We start from the raw sequence: 26,505 nt of genomic DNA on the forward strand, positions 1-26,505 counted from the left end.
TAACGCATTTACACTCTGAGTCTGTAACATGTGGAAAAGTGCACTAAAGTAAAGAAATGTGTGAGCAGCACTGGATCTAATCACAGACTGGATGATTAGCAGCTGAGCTTTGTTTACATGTTGTGTTCATTTGCACACAACACCAATAAAACTACACGAGGAACATGTGTGTTAAAAGTCTGACATGACAGCTAAATAAAATAAAATACTTCCTTCCTCCCTCTTTCTTAAATTTTTCCTTTGTTCTTCCCCTCCTTCTATACTTCTTTCCTCACTTCCTTCCATCTTTCCTTGCTTCTTTTCTTCCTCCCTCCCTCCTTACTCCCTTCCTTCCTTCCTTCCTACCTTTCTTCCTCCTTTCCTCCCTCCCAGCCTCCTTACTCCTTTCCTCCCTTCCTCCCTTCCTTCCTTACTCCCTCCCGCCTTACTCCTTTCCTCCTTTCCTTCCTTCCTTCCTCTCTCCTTACTTCTCTCCTTACTTCCTTCCTCCCTCCTTATTCCTTTCCTTCCTTCCTTCCTTGCCTATAACCTGCCTATAATGAGTGTGTAATATAGCTCTGGAAACAAACTATCATAGTCTGAAGCTGCAATACTTAATTCTACCACAAGGGGGAGAACCATGTGTGTCTTTGTGTCTGAACATGAAAGGAAGCACCTGATCTATGTAAACTAGTGTGTGTGTGTGTGTGTGTGTGTGTGTGTGTGTGTGTGTGTGTGTGTGTGTGTGTGTGTGAGTGTGTGTGTGTAATAGTGAGTGAAAAATGGAGCAAAAAACTGAAATAAATCCATTTTAAAAAAGAGCAGAAGAGAATTAAAGGTGGAGGTGAGTGTGAGAGCGACAGGTTGGCAGCATCCTGACATCGTACCGTGACTGTGGCAGGCCCTTCTTGCTCAGATCCATCCTCACCCTCTCACCCACATGTCTGTAGATCTCCACCAAGGAGCTCATGGCTCCGTCTCGCACCTGATGGACCACAACACAACATTAAATCCTTCATCTCTCTCTTTAAATCTTTTTCTTTATATTTACTGACTCATTGAGGAGCTTTCTATTCTATCATTTGCACATAATTCAATGAGTGTGTGACTCTTAATTCAACTGATTTATGATCCTCCTGCATCAAATATCAATCTCTCATGACATATTATTGTCCTGAAGGTGCGTTACTTCATTCAACCAGCAGGGGGCAGAGCGAGGAGTGAGAGCACAACAGTAGTCTGCTGCCCTCTTTTGTGTCTGAGCTTGAAAGGAAAATTACCTCTCACCAGATAAACTGAAACGCTCCCAGATATTCAATTTACAGCGATAAAAAAAAAAAAAAACAGCAAGCAAATCCTCACAGCTGGGAGGTTTTAATCAGAGAGATCAGATTTGACTTGATAAATGTTCAAAACGACAGATGAATTAATTAATTCATCTATTGTTCCACTGAGAAGACTGTAAACAAGCATCCTCGTCACAAGCTGATGATGTTATATGCAGGAAAAAGGGATTTGAGATTAATGTATTTGATGTTTAAGAGCGTTAAAAAGTCCTATATGATTACATAATGAATTTACAATTAGAGAATCTACTTGATTATGGTATAAATACAATAAGATTCACACTCTTATAGGAGTTTGATACTATTATAATCATATAGGACTGACTATAAATCATTATAGGTTTGTTTGTCTCATTCAAAATCATGTATGCAAATGATTAATTGACTTAATGTACCTTTAATTTCTCAAATAAAATGCTATATCTAGACATATATATACAAATTCACAGATAATTCATAAATAAAAGTTTCCCAGTCTAACCATAAAATGACCTGACGATGTCCTTTATTTGTGTATATGCATGTATATAGATATGTAGTATATGTTTATATGTATATTAATATGTATGTATGTGTATGTATTGATAAAATAAAATGACCTGACGATGTGAAAAGGGATTTGAGATTAATATATTGCTGTTTTTTAAATGTTTAAGAGCATATGAGCAACATAACTGAGTCAAAAAGTCCTATAGGATTTTTAAAATATGAATTTCCCATTAGAGAGTCTACTTGATTATGTTATAAATTCATTACCACTACAAAAATCCTGTCCTTTATTTCTGTATATGCATGTATATAGATATGTAGTATAGTATGTGTATATATTGATCTGAGTGCTGTATTTCACTCTTTTATTAACCTACATGGCTGAATGAAAAGTTAAATCATTGAATCCTTGAATCCAAAATGACCTAAAGTTCCTAAATTTTGTACTCTTGTAGGAGTTTAATAATATTATAATCCTATAGGACTGACTATAAATCATTATATTACACTTATAGGATACTGAAAATACTTAAAATCATGTATGCTGATATATGCCAACAGACTTTATCTACCTTTAATTTCAAAATATAGCAATTTGAAAATAAAATGCTGTATCTAGATATATGCATTTCCTTACTGACACTACAAATGATTAATAATTACAGACTGGAGGAAAAAGCAAAGTGACTGTGCGTACCTGACTCGTTGGGTCTCCCAGGAGGTTACATATGTGGGGGACAATTTTACTGAGAGTCAGGCCTTGAGCTCCGTACCTGGAGGAGGAGGATGGAAGGAAATCAGAGGAGAGAAAAGACAAAAGAGGAGAGACAGAGAGAGATGTAAAAGTTGTAAAATACTGAAATTAACCCAGATATACTGTTCAGAGTCATATTTGAACACTTTTATTCTATACTTTTATTTCTTTTAGTATTAAATCTGATTATTTGTCTTAATGTTACCCTGCATATACAAAAATAGAAATATGTTTATACTTCTTATAGACACTGTTTGACCCATATTTCTCTAAAAACATTGAAATATATTGTTGGATTCTTCACATTTTATATAAAATTCATTGAAATCAGTTTGATCCTCTGTTTTTTTCCCCTTCATGAACAAAAAAGCATAAAAACTAAAAGAATAAACTGCTCACTAAAAGCTTTATTACGGAATTATAATCAATTTATCTGTAATTGATTAAAAGTTTATAAATTATTAGACTAATAATGAAGAAATACTGTAATAGGTCAGAATATAAACAGTATGTAAGGAGTTAAAGCTAAGTTTTTTTCCACATCTGATGAAATTTGTACACAAAAAACTGCATTTAACATGAAATTAAATGTAAAATAAGTCATTTCTCCAGTTTGAACCACTATTTAACCATTATAGCTGAAATATGAAGCAGCGAGCTCACGAGTTCAGTGTGGCGATGAGGCAAAGGCACACTCCTTCTCTGGTCCTGTTGTTCTTATGTTTGAAGCCTCCCAGCATCCGGTCCCAAACGTACTGCAACAACACACACACACTTTTTATTTTTTTTTAAAAGGAGCGTGAACATGTGTTTTATTCTAGTCATAATAAATTATTCATGGACACAGTTTACATGACACCAGCCAGTTAGTCTACTCAGCTACTTCACTTCCAACTATCTGAATTAACTCTAAATTGCATCAATAGATAACTATAAAACAGGTATTTAAAGGAATATGCTGTTTAAAAGTTCATTTGATCCTTTTGTTGAAACTGCTCAAACTGCTTTTGAGCCACATATACAATTTAACCCTCCTATTGTCCTCAAGTCAAGGAAGGGAGGGAGTAAGAAGAAAGGAGGAAAGGAGGGAGGAAGGAAGGAAGGAAGCAAGGAAGGAAGGAAGGACGGAAAGGAAAGGAAAGGAAAGGAAAGGAAAGGAAAGGAAAGGAAAGGAAAGTCAAGGCAAGGCAAGGAAAGGAAAGGAATGGAAAGGAAAGGAAAGGAAAGAAAACAAGGACGGGAGGGAGGAAGAAGAAAGGAGGGAGGAAGGAAGGAAGGAAGCAAGGAAGGAAGGAAGGAAGGAAGGAAGGAAAGGAGTAAGGAATTTAGGAGAGAAGGAAGGGAGGAAGGAAGGAAGGAAAGGAGTAAGGATGAAAAGAGGAAGGAAGGAAGGAAAGAAAGGAGGAGGAAGGAAGGAAGGAAGGAAGGAAGGAAGGAAGGAGCAAAGAACGAGGTGAGGAAGGGAAGAAGGAAGGAAAAATTTAAGAAAGAGGGAAGAAGGAAGGAAGGAAAGAAGGAACAGTCAAAAGAGACGCGGTCAATTTGACCCGTGAGGACGACAGGAGGGTTAAGGTGATTTTGAACAATGAGTGTGTGTATTTGTGTATATTGTGTTGTTCTAGTTGTTATTAGAGCACACAGAGAGAAACATATGAGCTCCACATGGAAAGAATTAAATCAAGCTGTGTGTTGAAATCATGGAAAGAAAACCTCACTTTATTCAGAATAAGCATAGTGTATGTGTGTGTGTGTGTGTGTGTGTGTGTGTGTGTGTGTGTGTGTGTGTGTGTGTGTACCTGTGGTGTGGCGGCTTGCTCCATGATCTTTAGCAGCAGGGTTTGGTCTTGTTCTCTCACTTGGTCTTTGGCATCTCCCAATCGATCGATAAGGCTGGGCAGAACTGGAGGAGAACAGAAGAGGAAGAAATATTCTTAAATACAGTGAGAGGAAATTTAAAAAGGAGGAAACAAGGAGGTAAAAACTACATTATAAGTGCTGAGCTGGGCTTAAGATACAGTGTTTGGTTGTTAAACTATTTAAAAATCAAAAAATAATTTTATAATAAATAAGTCACAAAAACCCAATCTGTATCTAAATCATCTTCATTTCTGTATCTAACCTTTTAGGCAGTCACACATTCAAGCTTCTACAGAAACATGTGAAGCATCAAGAGGATAAAGCTGAAGTGTAAAGTGATTTATTCTTATTCTAATGAAGCATCAACGAGTCGAAAGGCGGGAATGATCAACAATCAGGAAGGTGAGAATGAAAGAAAGTCCACAAACAAAAGAATCCAGATGTTCAGGTATTTAAATGTAGATCATTGAAGAGAGTCATACTCCTAAAAACAGTGATACCAGCTGACTGAGAGGAGGTAGATTATAGTATGTTTTATTTTAACAGGAAAAGAAAGAGAGGAGAATGTGTGAGTGAGCTCTGAGTGATCCTGTAAGATTTGACTTCACATAAGCTCCATTTAAAGCTTTAAATTGAACAATGCTTTTATTCTTTTTAATAGTTGAATCATTGAAATAAATAAAATGGCAATTAAACTATCATGAATGGGAAGGTTGGGTCTGTTTAACCCTCCTGTTGTCCTCGAGTCAAGGAAGGAAGGGAGGAGGAAGGAAGGAAAGGAAGGAGGGAGGGAGGGAGGAAGGAAGGAAGGAAGGAAGGAAGGAAGAAAGGAAGGAAGGAAGGAAGGAGGGAGGGAGTAAGGAAGGAAAGGAGGGAGGAAGGATGGAGGGAAGGAAGGAAGAAAGGAAGGAAATGAGGGTGGAAGGAAGGGAGGAAAGGAAAGGAGGAATGAAGGACGGAGGAAAGAAGGAAGGAAGGGAGTTAGGAGGGAGGGAGAAAAGAAGGATGAAGGGAGGAAGAAGGAAGGAAAGGAGGGAGGAAGGAAGGAAGGGGGAGGAAAGAAAGAGAAAAGGAGGAAGGGAGGAAAGAGAGAGGAAGGAAAGAAAGAGAGAAGGAGGGAGGGAGGAAGGACAGATGGAAGGAAGGGAGGGAGGAAAGAAAGAACAGTCAATAGAGTCCATTCTAGACCTGCTCTATGTGAAATGTACCTTTAGATAAGTTCTGTTGTGTTTGGTGCTATATAAATAAATATAGATTAAAGGTGAGGGTCAGAAATATCAGGTTTTATGAGTTACAATCATCTTAGATTAGAGATTATTATTATTCTAGTTAGATTATTATTATTATTATTATTATAGTTATATATCACAGTAGAGACTTGATGAAACAGCTGAGTCTTACCTGTTCCCACCTGAGCCCTGAATCTCTCCTGTAACCTCGTCACTAAGGCAGATAAGAGGTCCAAGCCGAGCAGAGACATCTGGAGGAGACACAATAAAACAAAATATAGAAATATAAATATACATATATATCAATTATTATCTTTAAATAACATATCAGCAAAAAGAAACCACATAAATGTCACTGGATGTCACTAATAATCACAAATGAACAGAGAAATCATGAATTCAGTGCTGGACACGCCCAGGAATGAAGGCTGCATTCAGAATGCTGCTGCAAAGGATCATGGGTAGACATTTTTTTAATTTATTTTACCCTTTTCTCCTCTTATAAACGACTCCCACCTCTTGCAACCTTCACTACATGAAACAAGAACACCTTTAGGAGTGAATCAGTGCTTAAATTGAGATTTTTTATTTCTGCACCATGACTGAGCAGCTTGTGTCTGAATGTTGATATAAAACATAACACCCCCATTACACCATCTTTCCTTGTCTTGGGGTGAGTGAGCTGCTCAATGAACGTATAGTGAGAGTAGCCCTGCTAACACCATGAACAACACCTATGCATCACCTGAGCTTCATGTTCAGATAATGGTGCAATTTTTGGAAACCTTTAATAATGTGAAAATAATAATAATGTGTATATGAGAGAAAACAGAAGTGCTGACATCTAGTGGCTTCACTACAACACAACAGAATAACTACTGTATGATTTGACTCTATTTAACATAGACACATAAGACTGTATAAAATTAACCAAGTCAGACATTATGAAACTTCATCACCATTTTTAAGCCACTTCACATCTTTCACAAATCCGACACAGTTCCTCCTTTTTTTCCTACTGAACCTTTGTGTTGTGACCCTTTCTTCCTTTCTTTTCTTTCTTTCTTTCCTTCCTCTCTCTCTCTTTCTTCCTCCCTTCCTTCCTCCTTCTCTTTCTTTCCTTCCTCTCTTTCTTCCCTTCCTTCCTCCATCCCTCTTTCCTCCTTCCTTCCTTTCCTCCCTTCCCTCCTTCCTTCCGTCTTTCCTTTCCTCCCGTCCTTCCTTCTTTCCTTCCTTCCTTCCACACTCCCTCCTTTCCTTCCTTCTTCCTCCTTCCTCCCTTCCTTCATTCCTTCCTCTTTTCCAAAATAAAATAATAAAGGAAAACAGCAAATCCCAATAAAAGTCCTTATCAGACCTTTTAATGGTGTTAAATTAAAATGTCAGTGTGAAGTCTGAATAAACACCTGGGTCACTTTTATACATTAAACTCTCCACAGCGGTCTTATGAAGTTGGAGTTGTTACTTTTCTAATCAGACATTATGAAAGTATTTAAAAACTCAACTTCTTCCCCATTTTTAAGCCACTTTACATCTTTTACAAATCCGACACAGTTCCTCCTTTTTTTCCTACTTAAAAAGATTCGACACCCCGCTGCTTCTTGTCTCTTTGGTGGCTTCATGATTAGAAGGTATGCAGCATTATTCATTTCTTTAGCTATACTGTAGCTAGCTTATTGGTTTATTGGTATATTTGAGTCAGAGAAATATAAACCGCCACAATAAAAGTCCTTATCAGACCTTTTAATGATGTTATGAACTGAATTTCTCACTTCTATAAATGTTTGTGTTAGATTTATCTGCACTTTTATTTTTATTTCTGATTATTTAATGTTCCTCTTTTCCATTCACACTGTCTACGCTACAACCAATACCTGTATCACCTACCCTGCATCTACTGAATTTACTGTTATCATTGAAAACCCAATAAACTATTGAAATATCAGAAATTAAATGAAAAAGAATAAAACACAGTGAAACTAATAAACCAACTATCTCTTCTTCATACATTAATTAATCACATTTCTTTATATAATGAACTTCCTTTTTCCCCCATATATCGTGTCTTATATAATACATACATTCATAAACACATAAGATGAAGTTAATCCTAATAATAACCAGCTTTTTTATTCCATGTCTAAAAACAATGTGTGATATATTGTGTGTCTCTGCCTCTGGAGGAACAGGTAGCGTGTGTCCCAGCATGCAGAGGACCTGCTGTCTACAGACCTAATCCTCAGATCAGCCCCTTTGTTCTCTGACTGGACTGAAGGGGGGGGGGGGGGGGGGGGGGGGTGTGTGTGTGGGGGGGTGGAATTATAGTAATTAGACTGATGACAGGGTTCAAACAAAGACTGGATGAGAGCTCAGAGAGGGATCAGCTGAGTTTAACAAACGCTGTAAAGTCTCCAAAAAGAAATTCTCAACAGTTATTCAAGTTTTGAAAAAAGCGGTGAGTTCTCGAATGTTCTTTAAACGTTTCTTAAAGGTTTAAAACACGTTTACGGTTCCTCTCTCTGAGCTCGTGCTGAGAGTTTTGAGGATGGAGAATAACAGCACACACTGGCTCCTCCTCCTCTTTACAGACAGATGGCTAACTCTCTCTTACTGTCATCTGCATCCGGACCCCCACCCCCCCCAAAAAAATACTAATACACACCCACCCACCCACACACACACACACACATTCATATACACACCACCCCCCTCCCTAAAGGCTCTGGACCCAAATCTGATGACCATCATCCCTTCCCCAAATTCCCAAATCCTCCTACCCGACATGCTTAGTTTTCATTTCTACTCCCCTCCTCCTCCCCTCCTCCTCTCCTCCTCCTCTCCTCCTCCTCCTCTTCCACCTCTCTTCTTCTTTTTATCTGGTTTATTCAGCTACAGCACAGATTGTGTGTCAGCAGATGCAGAATATTTTTTAAATAGGAGGCATATTATACGCATATTTGCAGGTTTATAATTATATTTTGGGGTACTACCTTTGCAGTGAGCTCAAAACTGCTTAAACTGGCTCTTTGTGCAGGTTTAGTTTATTTGGATCCCCATTAGCTGTTACCCAGGCAACAGCTACTCTTCATGGGGTCCATGTTAAAGCTCTCTGGGTTCAGCTTGTGTCTGAAACAGGCCCGGTTAATTTAGATGCCATCCACTTTTTTTTGCAATATCCTCCCTCCATACTATACTACACATCCTGACTCTGTACATTGAGCCCAAATCTGATCCGAAATATGTGAGCGGACGATGCAAACAAGCCACGAAACAACTTTAATTAACAAAAACTACATAAAGGACAAGTTTTGTGGGCATAATCTGATGTCATCATGTGGAGAAAGTAGAGGAAACTCTGCAAATCAAGAGTTTAGTATTATATTATAAGAGCTGGATAGTGTGATGCTGCTTAGCCTATCAGCCGATTTTCCCCCAGTGGTCATTCACGGTATTGCAGCCCCCAAAAATCCCCCCATAGACCATCAAGAGACCTATAAAATCTATAAAACTGTTGACAGGACATCTCAAACTGCAATAAAAGGTTAATTATGACTCTTTCTATTATGATTTTTTGATCCATGGAGGTTCCATATGTTTATATAGATTTAAAAATCGTTGATATCATTACAATGTAAAGTCTGTGGGCCGAGCAGGGGCTAAACACTACTGCACACATTTAATGGGACGCTGAAGTAAAATCAGATGCTAGAAACTTTTTTTCTTATTCTTTTAGGACTGGACTGGAATTGGCACCATCTTTGGCCCAGTATCCAGCTCCAATAACACACTTTAAACTTCAAACTACACTCACTGAGAGCATTTTTACATATGTTCACCTCAAATTGTTGAACTTTTACCTTGTTTAACACAGACAGCCGGCATTATAACAGCATAAAAATCTCTAAAATATATGAGATGTCCTCTTTAAATAACAGGATACCCATACATACACATCTACCCTTATAATAAATATGATGTACACACAGTTCCTGGGGATCTATTAGTACTAAACAAGGCCCTAGCTTGTAGTTTGTAGTGAACGCGTCTATAAAACATGATATATAATGAATATTAGGCTGTAAACACAAGACTCTGTGGATGAATTTAAACATACACACATCTGTTCAGTTCATTCACTGCTAAAAGTCTCTTAAAGTGTGTTTTATTTTGTAATAGACAAACAACCACAACCCAAGTCTTTCCATAATGTGACATTTTAGGAGCCTGGGAGACTTTAGCTGGTTTCTCTTGTGCATTTCTATTGTTTTCTATAAAGAAAAGGTAACAGCAGGACACTAAGAGAGCATAAGATGTGGAAAAAAACTGAAAAGAACACAGATGGATTGAGTTTTGTTTTAAAGTCTGATAACAAAACAGCAAAGTTTCTCCAAACTCCATCAACACATGGCAGGAAAAAAAGAAACTAAAGTACAGTTCATTACACGCTTGTGACAGTAATTCTGTTTGCTGCGGTTTTTGATTTGATTTGATTTGATACGATATAATTTGATTTGATTAATTCATGCTTGCTGCAGTTTATTGAAAAGCTGCAGCAAATGAAACTTCAAAATAAAACATGGAGAGAAGATAAAATAAAAGCTTTTACACATGCATGCATTATAAAACCAATGTGAGTGAGGCTCAGATTGTCATTATTAAGAATAAATGGGACTCTGATTTTAAAAATGTTCAAATATTAAGATAAAATGATGATAAATAAAGTAAATTGATGTCAATATACACAGCTGATCACAGTCTAACTGCTTCTGTCACACTCTCACCTTTTATTCCTCGAGTCAAGGAAGGAAGGGAGAAAGAAGGAAGGAAAGGAGGGAGGAAGGATGGAAGGAAGGGAGGAAGAAGGAAGGAAAAGAGGGAGGAAGGATGGAAGGAAGGAAGGGAGGAAGAAGGAAGGAAAGGAAGGAGGACGGATGGAAGGAAGGGAGGAAGAAGGAAGGAAAGGAAGGAGGACAGATGGAAGGAAGGGAGGAAGAAGGAAGGGAGGAAAGAGAGAAGGAGGGAGGGAGGAAAGGAAGGAAGGAAGGAAGGAAGGAAGGAAGGAAGGAAGGAAGGAAGGAAGGAAGGAAGGAAGGAAGGAAGGAAGGAGGAAGGAAGGGAGGAAGGGAGGAAGAAGAAAGGAAAGGAAGGAGGAAGGAAAAGAAGGAAGGGAGGAAAGAGAGAAGGAGGGAGGGGGAAACGAAGGAAGGAAGGGAGGAAGGAAGGAAGGTGGATGAAGGAAGGAAAGAAGGAAGTAAGAAAGGGGGATGAAGGAAAGAGGGGGGATAGATGGGGTGAATTTGACCCGGGAGGACGACACAAAGGTTAAACACTGAGCCAATAATCAATAATGAATATGAGTTTATGAAGAGAGGCACAGCTTAGTATGAACAGTAAATAAAAAGATCTTTGGACTTCAGCCTTTAGATATCTGATAGAGTTTATAATTAGTAATGAATTAATAATCAAAGATCTAGAGTCATATGATCCCTTGTCTTTAAATCACTGTCACTAGTACATAGTTCAAACTGCATTAAAGGTCATTACACACTTTTATCAAGTCATAAATCAATCAATCTGACACCAACAGCACAAATGTTTCCGTGTTTATAACTTCAGCATGAGTTCAGACATATTCACACCAGGAGGCAGACTGTCTCTCGCTTTCCACTTTTTCTCTCAGTCTGTAGCTGTCGGCCATGTTTGCACTGATTATGTAATTCAAATATTCAGCTGCAGCAGTCGAGGCAGCTGCACAGTTTTATCTCAATGTGTGTGTGTATTTTTTCTCTTAAGATCATTATCCAAGTGGGACGAAGTTTTGACATTTATTTTGAAAGTCAACTTTTTTTCAGCTTCTTGTTTTCGTGCTACTTGTTGCTTTACATCTTCACACCACTGACACAGCGCTTCCTCATGTCACAATATAAAACATCCAACATCCTTTATAACAGCTGTTTTTACTAGACTCTTAAAAAACTACAACTCATTCAATATTGTGTTGCTAGTGAGCATTTTACTCCAGTTTCAGCTTCACTTCATCAACTCCCAGTAGTGCTGGGTGGTATGACCAAAAATGTATATCACAGTGTTTTTCAAAATAAAAGCGGTTTCATGGTATATGACGGTATTTTTTTTCATGCATAATCAGCTGTTCACAACATCTTCTACTGGTTGAGAGAGGAACTACTACTCTACTGCAGTAGATTTTACTGTCATGATGAGTGAATATTAGTAATATCAGAGCTGCCAACATTCCCGTTTTTCCCGTATTTTAGACTCATCTCCCACGACTCTCCCGTTCTGTCTTTTCTCCCAAGAATCTCCTCTAATTTACAGCCCCAACTTTGTTAATGATAAGAAGAAGAGCACAATAACACAGGTTTTATTTTGAAAGCTTAGACAGGAAGCCACCGCTGCTCTGTTAGTTTGACAGAAGCTCGATCAATCAAAATTTGATCATGATTACGATTTAGGGGCCAAAGGATTTCAAAACTAATAAAATCAAGGGGAAACGATTTTTAATAATAATGAGATAGCGCTCAATAACAACGGTTTTATTTTGAAAAGCTTAGACAGGAAGCCACCGCAGCTCTGTTAGTTTGACAGAAGCTGAAACACACAGTGAAATGTTTTAACTATAAATAAAAGTGCAGAGTTTCCAGCCTGCGTCAGACATGCTGAGTTTACTGACTAATTATTAAAAACCAGGAAGTGATGTGTGAACTATCGTCATGGTAACTCGCTCGGCAGGCACACATCTTCTGCTGTTTGTTGAGCAGCAAGAAACACAACACTGAAAAGGGTCCCAGCGTTGCTAATGTTGTGTGATGAAATACACCGGTATGGCCGTACATTAAAAATTCATATCATAACGAAAATATACACTGGTATTAGGTGTAAACCGGTATACCGCCCAGCACTAACTCCCAGTATCTTTTAGACTATATATTAAAGCTTATTTTACTTGTTTACTGTTATTAAAGCTCTAAATGATTTTTGGGGTCCTCAGATCATTTACAGCTGAGGTTTTTAAATACACACAATTACACACATAAGAAAATAGGAAGTGCAGCTTTCTTTAATTATGCAACAAAATAATGGAATACATTTCCTAAAGCTATAAGAGAGCTCTGTGGGTATTCTTTAATGAGCGTTGTATTTAAACTGGTTTTTAATTAGTGTCATTTTATTTGTTTATTTGCTGTTTTATTGTGTTTTTATTGTTATGGTTATCTTTAAAGCACTATGAGCTACATCCTCTGCCTGAAAGCTGCTCGATAAATAAAGTTTATTATTATGATTCTTGTCTCTTTGTGGCTTCATGGCTTTAAAGTTACCGTAAATGATACAAACAAGACGACTATAATAAAGTTTATATTGGTTAATGTGCCTGTTGTTGGTTATTTAGAGAACTAGTTTAATGTTTAACTAACCGAGCATACAGTAAACTATACTATAGATATCACCAGGCAGGAAAGAAGCTAAATATTATAATATCAACGCGGATGATTTTAAACTTCCTGTCGTCCTCCTGGGTCAAACTGACCCGTCTGTCTTGACGGTTCCTTCTTTCCTCCCTTCCTTCCTTGCGTCTGTCTGTCTGTCCTCCCTCCCTCCTTCTTTCCTTCCCTCCTTCCTTCTTTCCTTTCCTTCCTTCTTTCATTCCTCCACCCCCTTTCTTCCTCCCTCCCTCCTTCTTCCCTTCTCTCTTTTCTTCCTTCCTTTCCTCCCTTCTTCTTTCCTTCCTTCCTTCTTTCATTCCTCCACCCCCCTTTCTTCCTTCTTTCCTTCCCTCCCTCCTTTTCCCTTCCCTCTTTTCTCCCTTCCTTCCCTCCCTCCCCCTTTCTTCCCTTCTTCTTCCCTTCCCTCTTTTCTTCCTTCCTTTCCTCCCTTCTTCTTTCCTTCCTTTCCTCCCTTCCTTCCTTCCTCCCTCCCTCCTTCTTTCCTCCCTTCCTTCCTTCTTCTCTCTTTCTTTCCTCCCCCACCTTCCTTTCCTCCTTCTTTTCCTCCCTTCCTTCCTCCCTCCTTCTCTCTTTCTTTCCTCCCCCTACCTTCCTCCTTCCTTTCCTCCTTCCTTCCTTGACTTGAGGACAACAGGAGGGTTAAAGTAGTGGGTTGTGTGTAATAAGTTGGGTTATCCCTCTGACATCAGTTGCAGCTCATTAAAACACATGTGCACGTTGATCCTGAGAAGAAGTGCTGGGAAACAGCAGAAGTCGACCGCGTCCTGCTCCTCCATCTGTCTGTGATGTGGACCAGCCTTCAAATTAAATCAAGGATTTCTCTCTCTCGTCTTCTTTCCCTCACTACAGAGCCTGTCATCTCATTACCAGTGGAAAGACCACACACACACACACACACACACATACACACACACACACACAAAGAGAAAAGCACACACGAGAGCTGAAACACACATAAAGAAACATGCTGCCATCTTCACTGTGATTTCCTCTTAGTCATGTGAACAGCTGGGTATGCTGTCCTTTTCTACAGGGAGTGGAGCTGCACACACACACACACACACACAAACGCACACACACACACACACACACACACACACACACACACACACAAACGCATATGTCTCAAACCCCAGTAGTAGTCCAAATACTGAAAAAATAAAGCCTTAGTTTCCTGAATTAAGCTGGCAAAACTACAGATAACAGCAAAATCACGCACACACACACACACACACACACACAAACACACACACACACACACACAAACGCATATGTCTCAAACCCCAGTAGTAGCCCAAATACTGAAAAAATAAAGCCTTAGTTTCCTGAATTAAGCGGTTTAGATATCTACACAGAACAAACTATGTGAGACATCTCTACCAAAATGACACAGACACAGACACACACAGACACAGACACAGACACATACACACACACACACAGACAGACAGCTGTAGTTTTGTAGTTTTCTGCCTTGTTATTAAGCAGCATACCTGACCCTGAGGTACACTCTAACTACACGTCTCTGTCTGTCTGAAATCACTCCCTCTTTACTACACACTGCTCTACAACTATTTGATTTAAGTGTCTGAATGCTGAGTGTGTAAATATCTCCACTATATAATAATAGAGCCCTAAAACAGCTAATACACTCTGCAGTTGACAGTCTGCCTGTTTTATATGTGTGTCCCAGGCTGCTGTCACATCAGTGAGCTCTGATTGATTTATGCAAATACACTTTATAATGGGCTGCTGTGACTGCCTGTATGTAAATAATTCATCTGTCCAGGAAGATAAGAGAGAGAGAGACAGCAGCACTCTGACTGTGACTGATGTATGCACCTTTATAAGACCACAGCTGCAATTAACTGATTAGTCAATCAACAGAAAACCCATTTTAAATTGTTTTGATTATCAAAAATCTTTTGAGTCAATTTGTTTTGTGCAAAAATGGCAAAAAATGCAGTTTGTAGATTATTAAATGTGAAGATTTGGAGCTTTTCTGTGTCATATATGGTAAACTGACTCATTTTTACATTTTAGTCTGTTGATCCAAACAAAATAAGACATTTGAAGATGTCACCATAATAATTATAATCATTTTTCACTCTTTTCTGACATTTAATAGACAAAACTATTAATCCAGACAATAATCACGGGCCACAACAAGCTACTATTTCCATTAGATTAATCTGCTGATTATTTCGTTGATTAATAAATTAGTTATATAGAGCATAAAAATGTCAGTCAGTGTTTCCCAGAACCCAACACATCTTCATAATGTTTTATTTTCTCCACAACTCAAAGCTAATAGAGACCAGAGAATATTCACATTAGAGAATAAATAACTCCAAATGATGAATCAAACTGGTATCGTTGCAGCTCTGGATGAATCAGTTTCACATAAGACCCATAAATATATAAACTACACATTTCTACTGATGTTTTCCTCACATGTGATCACACACTAATAGGACAGATGCTGCAGCAGAAACATGAAACTATGAAATTGCTGTGCATCAATCAGCTGTTTGCCAAAGCTTCAGTTTAGTTAACATTTAAAGTAATCATGGTGTGTGTGTGTGTGTGTGTGTGTGTGTGTGTGTCTGTGTGTTTGTGTGGATCAGATCCTTCCTTCATTCCTTTCCTCCCTTCCTTCCTTCCTTCCTTCCTCTTTTCCTTCTTCTTCCTCCCTTCCATCCTTCCTTCTTTCCTGCGTCCTTCCTTTCCTTCTTCCATTCCTTTTTTCCTTTCCTCCCTTCCTTCCACCATCCTTTCCTTCCTTCCCACCTACCTCCCTCCTTTCCTTCTTTCTTCCTCCCTTCCATCCTTCCACCCTCCTTTCCTTCTTTCTTCCTCCCTTTCATCCTTCCTCCCTTCCTTCTTCCTCCCATCCATCCTTCCTTCCTCCTTTCCTTCCGTCTTCCTCCCTTCCTTCCTTCATAATAGAACAGCTAAAACAGACTGTAAGGTCAGAGAATTACATCATTTTACTGTAATGCCTTTAAAACCACGATATCCAAAATCTAAGATGATATCTAGACTCATATCAAGATATCTCTATTAAACTGATATATAGTCCAACCTTAATGCAATGATATAAAAAGAAAATGATGTAGCAGCACTACTGTCATACTATTCCACTTGAACGCATACTGGGAGCTGCCCAGTTCAACCACAGCCTCAATCATCCAAACAATTCCTGGCACGCGGTAACAGGATGAGTAACTATGACGTCATACCACAGCGTTTGGAAACTACAGCAGCAGCAGCAGCAGCGGCGGTGGTGGTGGTGGTGATGGTGCGTTATGTGTGTTATCATATTCCTGAGGTGTGATTATTCAGCAGTCAGTGACTCAGCGATCGCTTAGCCGCGCGCTCAGGACCTCGGGCGCGCCAGCAACGAGATGGTGGGACGTACAGTAAACAGTCATTATGGGAGGGGAGGAGAGAGGAGGGGGGGGGGCCCGACAGCGCTTACTCAGAGCGGCCTTTAAGACGTGCAGAGATTAATATAACACACATACACACATAGACATACACACACATAGACATACAGAGATATATAGAGATACACACAAACACACATCAGCGTTCCAGTTCACTTCCTCCACAGACAACGCTTCACGCTCGACTAGCAGCAGTGAAAACAGTGAAATGAGAGCATCCTCCTCCAGACATACTGCTACTGATCCTAATGCATCTCTCTCTCTCTCTCTCTCTCTTCTCTCTCTCTCTCTCTCTCCCTCTCTCCTGTTCAAGCTTCATTAGCATGAAAATAAACGGTCTTTATATGGTGTTGTTATACCGCAAACCTCCAGAGCTGCTCCAGTGTTGCTATTAATCATACTGAAGGGATGAACGTTATTCTTCCACAAAGGTATGATTCCTTTATTTGGAGTTTTGGTTTGATCCAAAGTCCATATGCTGTCGATTGTGTAGTTTAGTAACTCAGATTTGACCCATTTTTTACATTTGAGAGCTGTAAAAACACACTACACACATTTATTTTAGTCAGATTTTATCTAATGTGACCCACAGTGTAGAAAACTGGTAATAAAATGCATCTTTTTAAATTTTTTGTGCAGCTGTGTGTGCAAAATTGACCTGTGTTTATTCAAAAAAATCAAATATCAGCATTAAAACATGTTGTATGGTTCAAATTCTTTAAAATGATCATAAAATATTCATTCAAAAAGCTTCATTCAAGATCAATCAAACATTTATGAATGACTGATGGGGGAATATATGAATGTGAAGCGGTGTAGACACTTTAATAATGTGTAAATTGGTTGCTAGGAAACTTCTGTCCAATAAAGCAGCAACCAGCTATGAAAACAGGAAGTCACTGTAGCATTGTGAACTGTAATAAAACTTACAATAATAAGAGTTTTAATGGAGTGAAAGTTAAAATAAACACATATTTTGTGTGTTTTATTGTATAAATACCTAAAGAGTGAGAAGGAAATATGTGATAATGTTAAGCACACACACATTATTATGTCATAGTTTATATAGTTTATGTGGTGCGACCAGGAGTGTATTTAGAGAGCTGGATGTGGCGCCACAGTTCAACCTTCCTGCCAATTTTTCCTCCCAGTGAATCTGTGATGTCATCCCAGTGTAAAGTCTACGGACCGAGCAGGAACTCACATCTGAATCCTGCAGGAAAAAACCCACTAGTGTGTGTAGTCAGAGGGACAGAGAGCCAAGAAGCTAGAAACCTTTTTAGACTCATGGATAAAGTGACTGAATAGATGCCACCTTTAACCCTCATATACTCTACTTATTCTGAACCGTCACAATTATTCCTCACAATTAGTCTCAATAACAAATTTCTGAACCACAAATCCTTAATGAAGCTTTCAGAGAGCAGAAAGAGAAAAAACTACATAAAAAAACACACTATAATGGTCCGATGTTTCATAAAACAGGAGAAACTATTTCAACAAATTATAGTAAATATGAAGAATGAACAGTTTTGACATTTTGGATTAATATGTGTTGAATATATTTCCTTATTTGTATGTGAAGTTCTTCAAATGTCATGTTAAAAGAGAAAAGAAAGTTGTTTTTTTAACTGATTTAACCCTCCTGTTGTCCTAGAGTCAAGGAAGGAAGGGAGGAAGAAGGGAGGAAGAAGGAAGGAATGGAGGAGGGAATGAAGAAAGGAAGGAAGGAAGGAAGGAAAGGAGGGAGGGAGGAAGGAAAGAAAGGGGGAAGGAAGGGAGGATGAAGGAAGGAAGGAAGGAGGGAAGGAAAGAAGGAGGGAGGGAAGGAAGGAAAGAAGGAGTGAGGGGGAAGGAAGGACTGAAGGAAGGAAGAATTTGACCCGGGAGGATGATAGGAGGGTTAAGATGTGACTGTGAACAGTGTGTAAGGGTTAAATCTAGCATCCAGCTCTTATAACACATCAGTGGGTGTAACCAGTTTTAATTTAGCGATGTGTAAATCTCACAACAAGGTCTTCATAACAGCTGGTATAAACCGCCCCTCAGATATAACTCACATCATCTTCAAGCTCATCAAACCCCTCCAGAGCTGCACGGAGGTCTCTGTCTGCTCCAGCATTTGTATTCCACATGTCCACCGCTCATATATTCATCCTTTAATGTGTCTATATACTATAAATATATCAACTATCTCATAAACATGGAACATCTGAACATCTGTCTGTGGAGTGATGACGACTGCCTCTCCACTTTTTATGTGTGTGTTGACAAATTTGGATTAAAGGGTTGATGTTATATTTCTTAATGATTATGAAATATAGTTTAAATGTAACCGTATGATCTGATTCAAGCTTTTAAAAGGAGAGAAAAGTAAAAATGTGTATCTGCTTGTGTTTATTTATTTAAACTGCACAAATCTCATCACTTTGTATTGATTGGCATGTTGGTGTTTAAGGTTTTTTAAAAAAAGGTTTTAAAATGACGGAGATAGAGAGTTTAATGCAGGGATGTCAAACATGCGGCCCGTCAAGCCTTCCTTCCTTCTTTCCTTCCCTCTGTCCTTCCTCCCCTTCTTCCTTCCTTCCCTCTTTTCTTCCCTCGTACCTTCCTTCTGTCCTTCCTTCTTTCCTTCCATCCTTCTTTCCTTCTGTCCTTCCTATCTTATTTTCCTTCCTTCTATCTGTCCTTCCTTATTCCCTTCCTCCTTGCCTTCCTTTCCTTCCTTCCTTCCTTCCTATCTTATTTTCCTTCCTCCCTTCCTGATGAAAATGAGTTTGACCGTCCCTGGTCTAACATTGTTTTAAGACCAAATTTAATGACTTTTAAGACCTTTTTAAAACCTCTTAAATAAATAATACCATTAAATTAATACTATTATTGAGACATAATAATAATGCATTTAAATAGTCATTTATATCAGACTGTGACTAAGATAAAATAAGATATTCCTTTATTAGTCCCACAATGAGGAAATGTGCAGTATTAAAGCAGCAAAGTGGACAGTAAAAATGGAAGAGCATCAATATGTAAGAATTAAGAATAATAAATAAGTCTGAAAAACTATGAGAACAATAATAGTAGAAATATATAATACATAAAAATAATAATAGTAATTGTGACATCATTTACATTATTTACAGCACTACAGTAATATTGATATTGAGGTAATGTACCAGGGATGATATTGTTATTGCACAGATTAAAGTGAAGAAATAATCTATATGTATATTATATATATATATTGCACAGTTGAATTGAAATTTGAATTGTACATGAAATACTAATATTGCAGCATTAGACATTAAAACTAATGATTAGTTTCATTATAGTTCCAACTGCTGATTATTTTTTACTTTAATTCATAAGTTGATTGGTTGGTTTATGTAAAAATAATCAGAAAATAATGAAAATAATGATCAATAATATGAACTGAACAAATATAATTACGCTCGGATCAAATTTAAAGACATTTTTTTCCACGTTGAATATCAAAAACTACATTTTAATTTTACATTTTGAGACTTTTTAAGGATCCACGATGAGCTCGACTTTGGTTGATATAATGACGCAAATGTGTCTAAGCTCCAAACAACTACAAGCAAACACTAAAATCTTCCCCTTAAAACCACCACAAAGTCACACACGTACACAGACACACACACACACAGACACACAGACACACACACACACACACACAGACACAGACACAGACACACACACACACACGTCATATGCAACCCCAGCCCTATCATTAGCTCCATCTGATAACACTAGTAAACAAATACTTCAACGGCAAATAGCTGCTTCTCAAAAGAGAGGACAAAGAAGAGGAGGAGGAGGAGGAGGAGGAGGAGGAGGAGGTGAGAAGAGAAAATGAGGAGCTGGAGGAGCTGGAATAGGTGTAGATTTAAAGAATAAAAGAACAAAAAGAAAGGAAGCAGAGTGTAAAAAGAGAGAAGGGGGAAGAAGGGAAGAGAGGAAAGAGGAGGAGGAGGAGGAAGAGGAAGAGGAAGAGGAGGAGGAGAAGGAGGAGGAGGAGGAGGAGGAGGAGGAAGAGGAGGAAGAGGTGAGAAGAGAAAATGAGCTGGAATAGGTGTAGATTTAAAGAATAAGAACAAAAAGAAAGGAAGCAGAGTGTAAAAAGAGAGAAGGGGGGAAGAGAGGAAGAGAGGAAGAGAGGATGTAGACTAGGAGGAATATGTGATGTGAACAGTGGAGGAAGAGGAGGAGGAGGAAGAGGATGAGTGTTAAAAAGCTAATATGATGCAGCATTTGTCAGCGTGAGCCTCTTCAAGCTAATTCAGAGCACTCGCTTAAAAAATACACTCAGCGACGACGACGACGATGATGATGATCCTCGCTGCTTCTCGAGGATAACGATGATGTCATGACGATTTAACAAGCCTGCAGTATTTTAGAAAAGAGGCAAAACTTTGATTTATGAGGAAGGTGGAGGACTGAAAGCATGTGTATCTGCTTGTGTTTGTTTAAGCTGCACACATCTCATCTCATGTTGGTGTGTGCTTTCACTTTGTTTAAGGTTTAAACAAAAAAGGTTTTAAAATGACGGAGATAGAAAGTTTAATGCAGGGATGTCAAACATGTGGCGCGTGGGCCAGAACCGGCCCGCCAAGGCATCCAATCCGACCTGCCTGCCTGCCTTCCTGCCTTCCTGCCTGCCTTCCTGCCTGCCTGCCTGCCTTCCTTCCTTCCTCCCTTCCTTCCCTCTTTCCTTTCTTCCATCTTTCCTTCCTCCCCTCCTTCCTTTCTCCCTCCATTTCCTCCTTCCTTCCTTCCTGCTGTCCTTCCTCCCCTCTGTCCTTCCTCCGCTTCTTCCTTCCTTCCATCTTTCCCTCTTTTCTTCCCTTGTACCTGCTATCCTTCCTTCCTCCCTTCTTTCCTTCCTTCTTTCCTTCGTCCTCGTCTTCCTTCCTTCCTTCCTATCTTATTTTCCTTCCAGCCTTCCTTCTTTCTTTCCTTCTCTCCTTCCCTTCTTCCTCCCTTCCTTTCTTCCTTCCTTCCCTCTGTCCTTCCTCTCCTTCCTTCCTTCCTTCCCTATTTTCCTTCCTTCTTTCCCTCCTTCCTTCCTTCCTGATGAAAATGAGTCTGACCCCCTTGGTCTAATGAAACCACTGTATCACATCAGGTAATGTTTAATACTTCCAGTGCAACAACAGTTTTTTGTTTTCAATCAATAAACATTATTAACCTTCATCTGGACTTCAGGATTTGTGTGGACGAGTCACAGATTCAAGTCTGTAAATCTCTTAGCGGCCTTTTTATGGACAGTAGTCTCCAAAGGACAAAGCTAAGACAATAATTTAATATTCATATTTCAAGTTAGCTTTATAGCAGAAGCTGGCAATAAACGGCACATATCTGTCCAGCTACATATTTTTTTTTTATGTTCAGTGGCAGGAGTTTTTTTCCCTCCACAAGTCTCACGGCCACTGTCACAAATACCAGCCAGGTGCCCAAATATCCTGTTCACACCCTTCAGATGCACATCCAGAGTAAATATTAATGAAGTGATGAATCTAAACATGAAAAAAAAGTTTCTTGTGCTTTGATTTCACTGGGACTAAAACACAGATTTAAAGCATCTTGAGTCTGGGTGCAGCCGACTACAGCAGTGTCCTAGAGGTAGAGCCGTGGCCTATCAGACGCCAACCACGGGACGGCCTGTGACGTGAGCCGAGGTACTCATGAGTCCTGTTTGCTGCAGGCACACGACTATAAACAGCAGCAGAGAAGCAGAGAGAGAGAGAAAGAGGTTTCTCAGTGTTTTCACGCTGAGAAAAACACACACACACACACACACACACACACACACACACACACACACACACAAGATACGGAACCAACTGTTAAACAAACTAACACAATCTGACACATCAGCATTTATATGTTTGTTGATGTCATGTCATACTAATGCTGTTCAAAACCTTTGGACCCCCCCCCCCCTCTCACACACACACACACACACACACTGATGTTTGGTGTGCTTGGGGGGGGGGGGGGGGGGGTCAGAGAGGACACAGTGCAACACGTGCATTTCTCTGTCACTTTATCTCACACACATAAACAAGCACTAGTACACAAACACTCACACACATATACACACACCCACTCACACATACATATATACACAATCAAACATATGCACACATACACATATATTCACACACACATGAAACAAACACTAGTATACACACACACACACGCACATAATCACACGCACAGACATACACTCTCTCAGACACACACTCACATATACACACTCACACACATGCACACTCACACACTCACACATATACACACATAGACTCAAATATACACACTCACACATATACACACATACACACTCACATATACACACTCACACATATACACACATACACACTTACACATATACACTCACACACAAAACAAACACACATAGACATATATATACACACACACACACAGACACACACAGACACACAACTGGACACAGAGGCAGAGAGACAGCTGACTCAGGATGTCACAGTGAGACAACACACAAGTGGAGAGTTGCTAGTTTGTTTGGGACACGTTGAAGGTCAGAGAGGAGCGAGACGCTGGGGGGGGCTCTGTGTGTGTGTGTGTGTGTGTGTGTGTGTGTGTATGTGGGGGGGGGGGGGAGTTACATAACCACAGATTACCAGTCACTTACTGGGACGAGGAGACGCTGGGGGTCACGGTTTCTTTGCAGATGGAGGCTAGCATCTGCAAATTTCTCTACATGAATATGATCATCAGATGGAGTCAGGTGGTCACTGACAGGAAGTCTCTGCTTTTATTACTATTTTAAAACAATATTCTACTTTATTTTAAATGTTATTATCATTCTATATATTTTATCAGTTTCATTTGTCCCTGCTTCTTTTGGGTTTTTTCTTTTTTTTTTAACCCAGTTTCTCTTTTATTTAATTTTATTTTTTTGCCTATTTTAACATAGTTTTTAATAAACTTTTTCTCTTATTTTTTTTAATTTTCTCTAATGTTATTTCATTTTTATTATAAATCCTAAATCTGTTTTTACATTTTTTATAATTCTTATTTTCTCTTGTGTGCATTGGTTTCAATTTGTTCTTTGTTTTTATTCCTTTTCTTTATATTGTCCTCAGTCTTCACTCTTTCTGTCTAATTATCAGCTTGTCAATCAGCTGTGAAGCACTTTGAACTAATTAAATCTGTATGAAAGGTGTTATAAAGTTTGATTGATTTATTGAACATCAGTTTGTTGATATGATAACAGAGCTGTAATTATTAAACCATTAATCTCTTAGTTCCTTATGAAGAGATCTCTTAATAGTTGATTATGTGGACGGTTACAGCAAGAAAAACAGGTTTCAAAGATTATTTAGGCACCTGAGAGTTAATCTAAGACAGACCTGAAAAACTGTGAACAGCTCCTTTAAAGTTTTGGCTTGTTAGTCAGACTCAGAAATCATTAGTGTGGTTTTATTTTAGCATATTTTAAACAGCAGACTACTCAGTAACAATAGATTAATTGCAGCTTTGTGTGGTTTGTGTAGAAACTGAAAAATATACATATTAGTACTCTGATAATGATTTAAAGCCGCATATATAACTAGACTATACTCTCTTAACCCTCCTGTTGTCCTCAGGTCAAGGAAGGACAGGAGGAAGGAAGGGAGGAAAGAAGGAAGGAAGGAATGAGGAAAGGAAGGAATGAGTGTAGGAAGGAAGGAAGGAAGGAAAGAAGGAAGGAAGGAATGAGGAAAGAAAGGAAGGAGTGTAGGAAGGAAGGAAGGAAGGAAGGAAGGAAGGACGGAAGGAAAGGAGTAAGGAGGGATGGAGGAAAAGATGAAGGAAGTACGGAAGGAGGAGGGGGCAAAGAAAGAGGGAAGGAGGCGAAGAATTAAAGAAAAATTAAAGAAAGTGGGAGGAAAGAAGGAAAGAAGGAAGGAGAAAAAGAAGGGAGGAGGAAGGAAGGAAAGAAGGAAGGGAGGAGGAAGGAAGGAAAGATGGAAGGGAAGATGGAAGGAAAGAAAGAAGGAACAGTCAAAAGAGATGGGGTCAATTTGACCCGGGAGGACAACAGGAGGGTTAACTATCTTCTTCATCCAGTCTAAGCATCACTTTACTTTGTCATCATGTCTCTACCAGCTGCTCCAAAACCCCAAACTCCTCGTTAGGGTGCTAAAAATGTCCGATGATCCTTCTCCATGTAGTTTACAGCTGCTCACAGTGAAACTAGAGTGAGCGTCTTATTCTTTTTTTTTTTCTTTTTTTTTTTTGTGGAGAGAAACAAATCCACACTAATCAGGAACAAAGACAGTATTTATTGTACGGGAGTGTTGTGACAACTTGCAGCAGTCATGTGTACGGCTGCCTGCGGGGGGGAGAAACCCTTTGAAAAGGAAATACTCTACCTGTGTTGACTGCATCTAAGAAACCATAGCAACCATTGTGCATTGTGTGTGTGTGTGTGTGTGTGTGTGATGTGCATTGTGTTTAAAATGAGATGAGGTGTGTTTCAGTCACCTGAGATGAACCACGTTAATGTTTATTTTGATGAGAAGCTACTTTCACACTGTGGTTAGTCTCTTTGATTATCTTCTTTACTGCCAACAAGTAGTGTCATGTAACTAGTATGCACACGCTCAGTCACATCTCTTTATCGTGAGACAAAAGGAACAAAGTTTGTTTTTTAAATATTCATGAGGAAAACAACAGCTGCCAGTAAAGAAGACACTACGGTTCATATCTTTTAAAGGTGATATTTCATAACATCGGCAAACAGCCAGAGTAAAGCTACAGGATTGATTTGTGAGAAAAGAGAGCAGGAAGTCAGACTGCAGAGTTTAACCCTGAGCATTTCAACATGGAACAAGGTCAGGACTACATCCGTCTCCCCAAATAACCTCACTCGCCCTTTTTTCTGTCACTTCTCCTGGAGCTTGTATCAGGAACACAAGTTTACTGTTTACAATCCACTAACGCAATCCTATAAGCAACGAGGCCTGTCCCAATAATTATCGACTTATTGTACAATAACTTAATTACCAGCATCAATATATGGACTTATCGTAAGATGTAAGATGGACATGACCTTTGAACTCAGTATTTTTTTTTTAAGTATATTTTTTGGGCCTTTTTGCCTTTAATGTACAGGTTAGTAGAGAGAGACAGGAAACTGGAGGCAGAGAGGGGGGCAATGACATGCAGGATAGGACCGCTCGGTGCGGGATTTGAACTGGGGTCACCTGCAGCGAGGACTGTAGCCTCAACACATGGGGCGGGTGCTCTACTCACTGAGCTATGTTTAACCCCTTTGACCTCAGTATTGCCACACTTCACATTAGCAGCTAAGAGGCTATTCATGTCACATTGGCTAATGGCGCTTTTCCACTACACAGTTCCAGCACTACTCGGCTCGACTCGGCTCGGTTCCAGGAACAACCTTTTCCATTACAAAAAGGTACCTACTCAATGTGGGCGGGGTCGTCATAGCAACGGCTCTCCGAAACTGCCGTGACTTTGTTTTACACGTGACACAAACACATAAACAATGGAGGACATGGAGGCGATGGTGTACTTGCTGCTGTATGTGGCTTTCTGTCACACACAAAGCAAGAACACTGAGCCGTATGGCTGTAACACTGTTGCCGGTATTTAAAAATGGCGGGTTTGATTCTTGTGTGTGACGGCTCATAACTCCTCCAGCGACAACTCTTCTGACCAATCAGTGGCCGGCAGTCTGTTGACGTCACATTTAGTATTGGCTCGGCTCGCTTGGAACCTCAGCAGAGCAGGTACTAAAAAAGTAGCAGGTACCAGGTACTATCCCTAGTGGAAACACAGAGTCGAGTTGAACCGAGTTGAGTCGTGCTGGAACTGTGTAGTGGAAAAGCGCCATAAGCCCTGACTTTGGGAGATGCATGATCA

At 39.3% G+C, this 26,505-nt stretch overlaps 1 protein-coding gene and 1 non-coding gene across 2 annotated transcripts in view; one reads left to right on the forward strand and one right to left on the reverse strand.

Annotated features, from left to right (window-relative positions):
* Positions 1–26,505, reverse strand: part of clasp1a (cytoplasmic linker associated protein 1a) — a 127,720-nt gene that overhangs the window by 69,541 nt on the left and 31,674 nt on the right. The window contains exons 3-7 of the mRNA XM_053328199.1: positions 5,827–5,905; positions 4,365–4,468; positions 3,232–3,323; positions 2,512–2,587; positions 867–964 (exon numbers count right to left, since the gene is read on the reverse strand). Coding sequence (XP_053184174.1) covers positions 867–964; positions 2,512–2,587; positions 3,232–3,323; positions 4,365–4,468; positions 5,827–5,905 — 449 coding nt within the window. The remainder of the gene's footprint in view (positions 1–866; positions 965–2,511; positions 2,588–3,231; positions 3,324–4,364; positions 4,469–5,826; positions 5,906–26,505) is intronic.
* On the forward strand, positions 6,311–6,439 carry LOC128368467 (U4atac minor spliceosomal RNA). The gene has a single exon (XR_008321964.1). It is a non-coding gene; the product is annotated as a U4atac minor spliceosomal RNA (small nuclear RNA).

The sequence above is a fragment of the Scomber japonicus genome, chromosome 11 (assembly GCF_027409825.1).
Source record: "Scomber japonicus isolate fScoJap1 chromosome 11, fScoJap1.pri, whole genome shotgun sequence".
NCBI classification, from domain to species: Eukaryota; Metazoa; Chordata; class Actinopteri; order Scombriformes; family Scombridae; genus Scomber; species Scomber japonicus.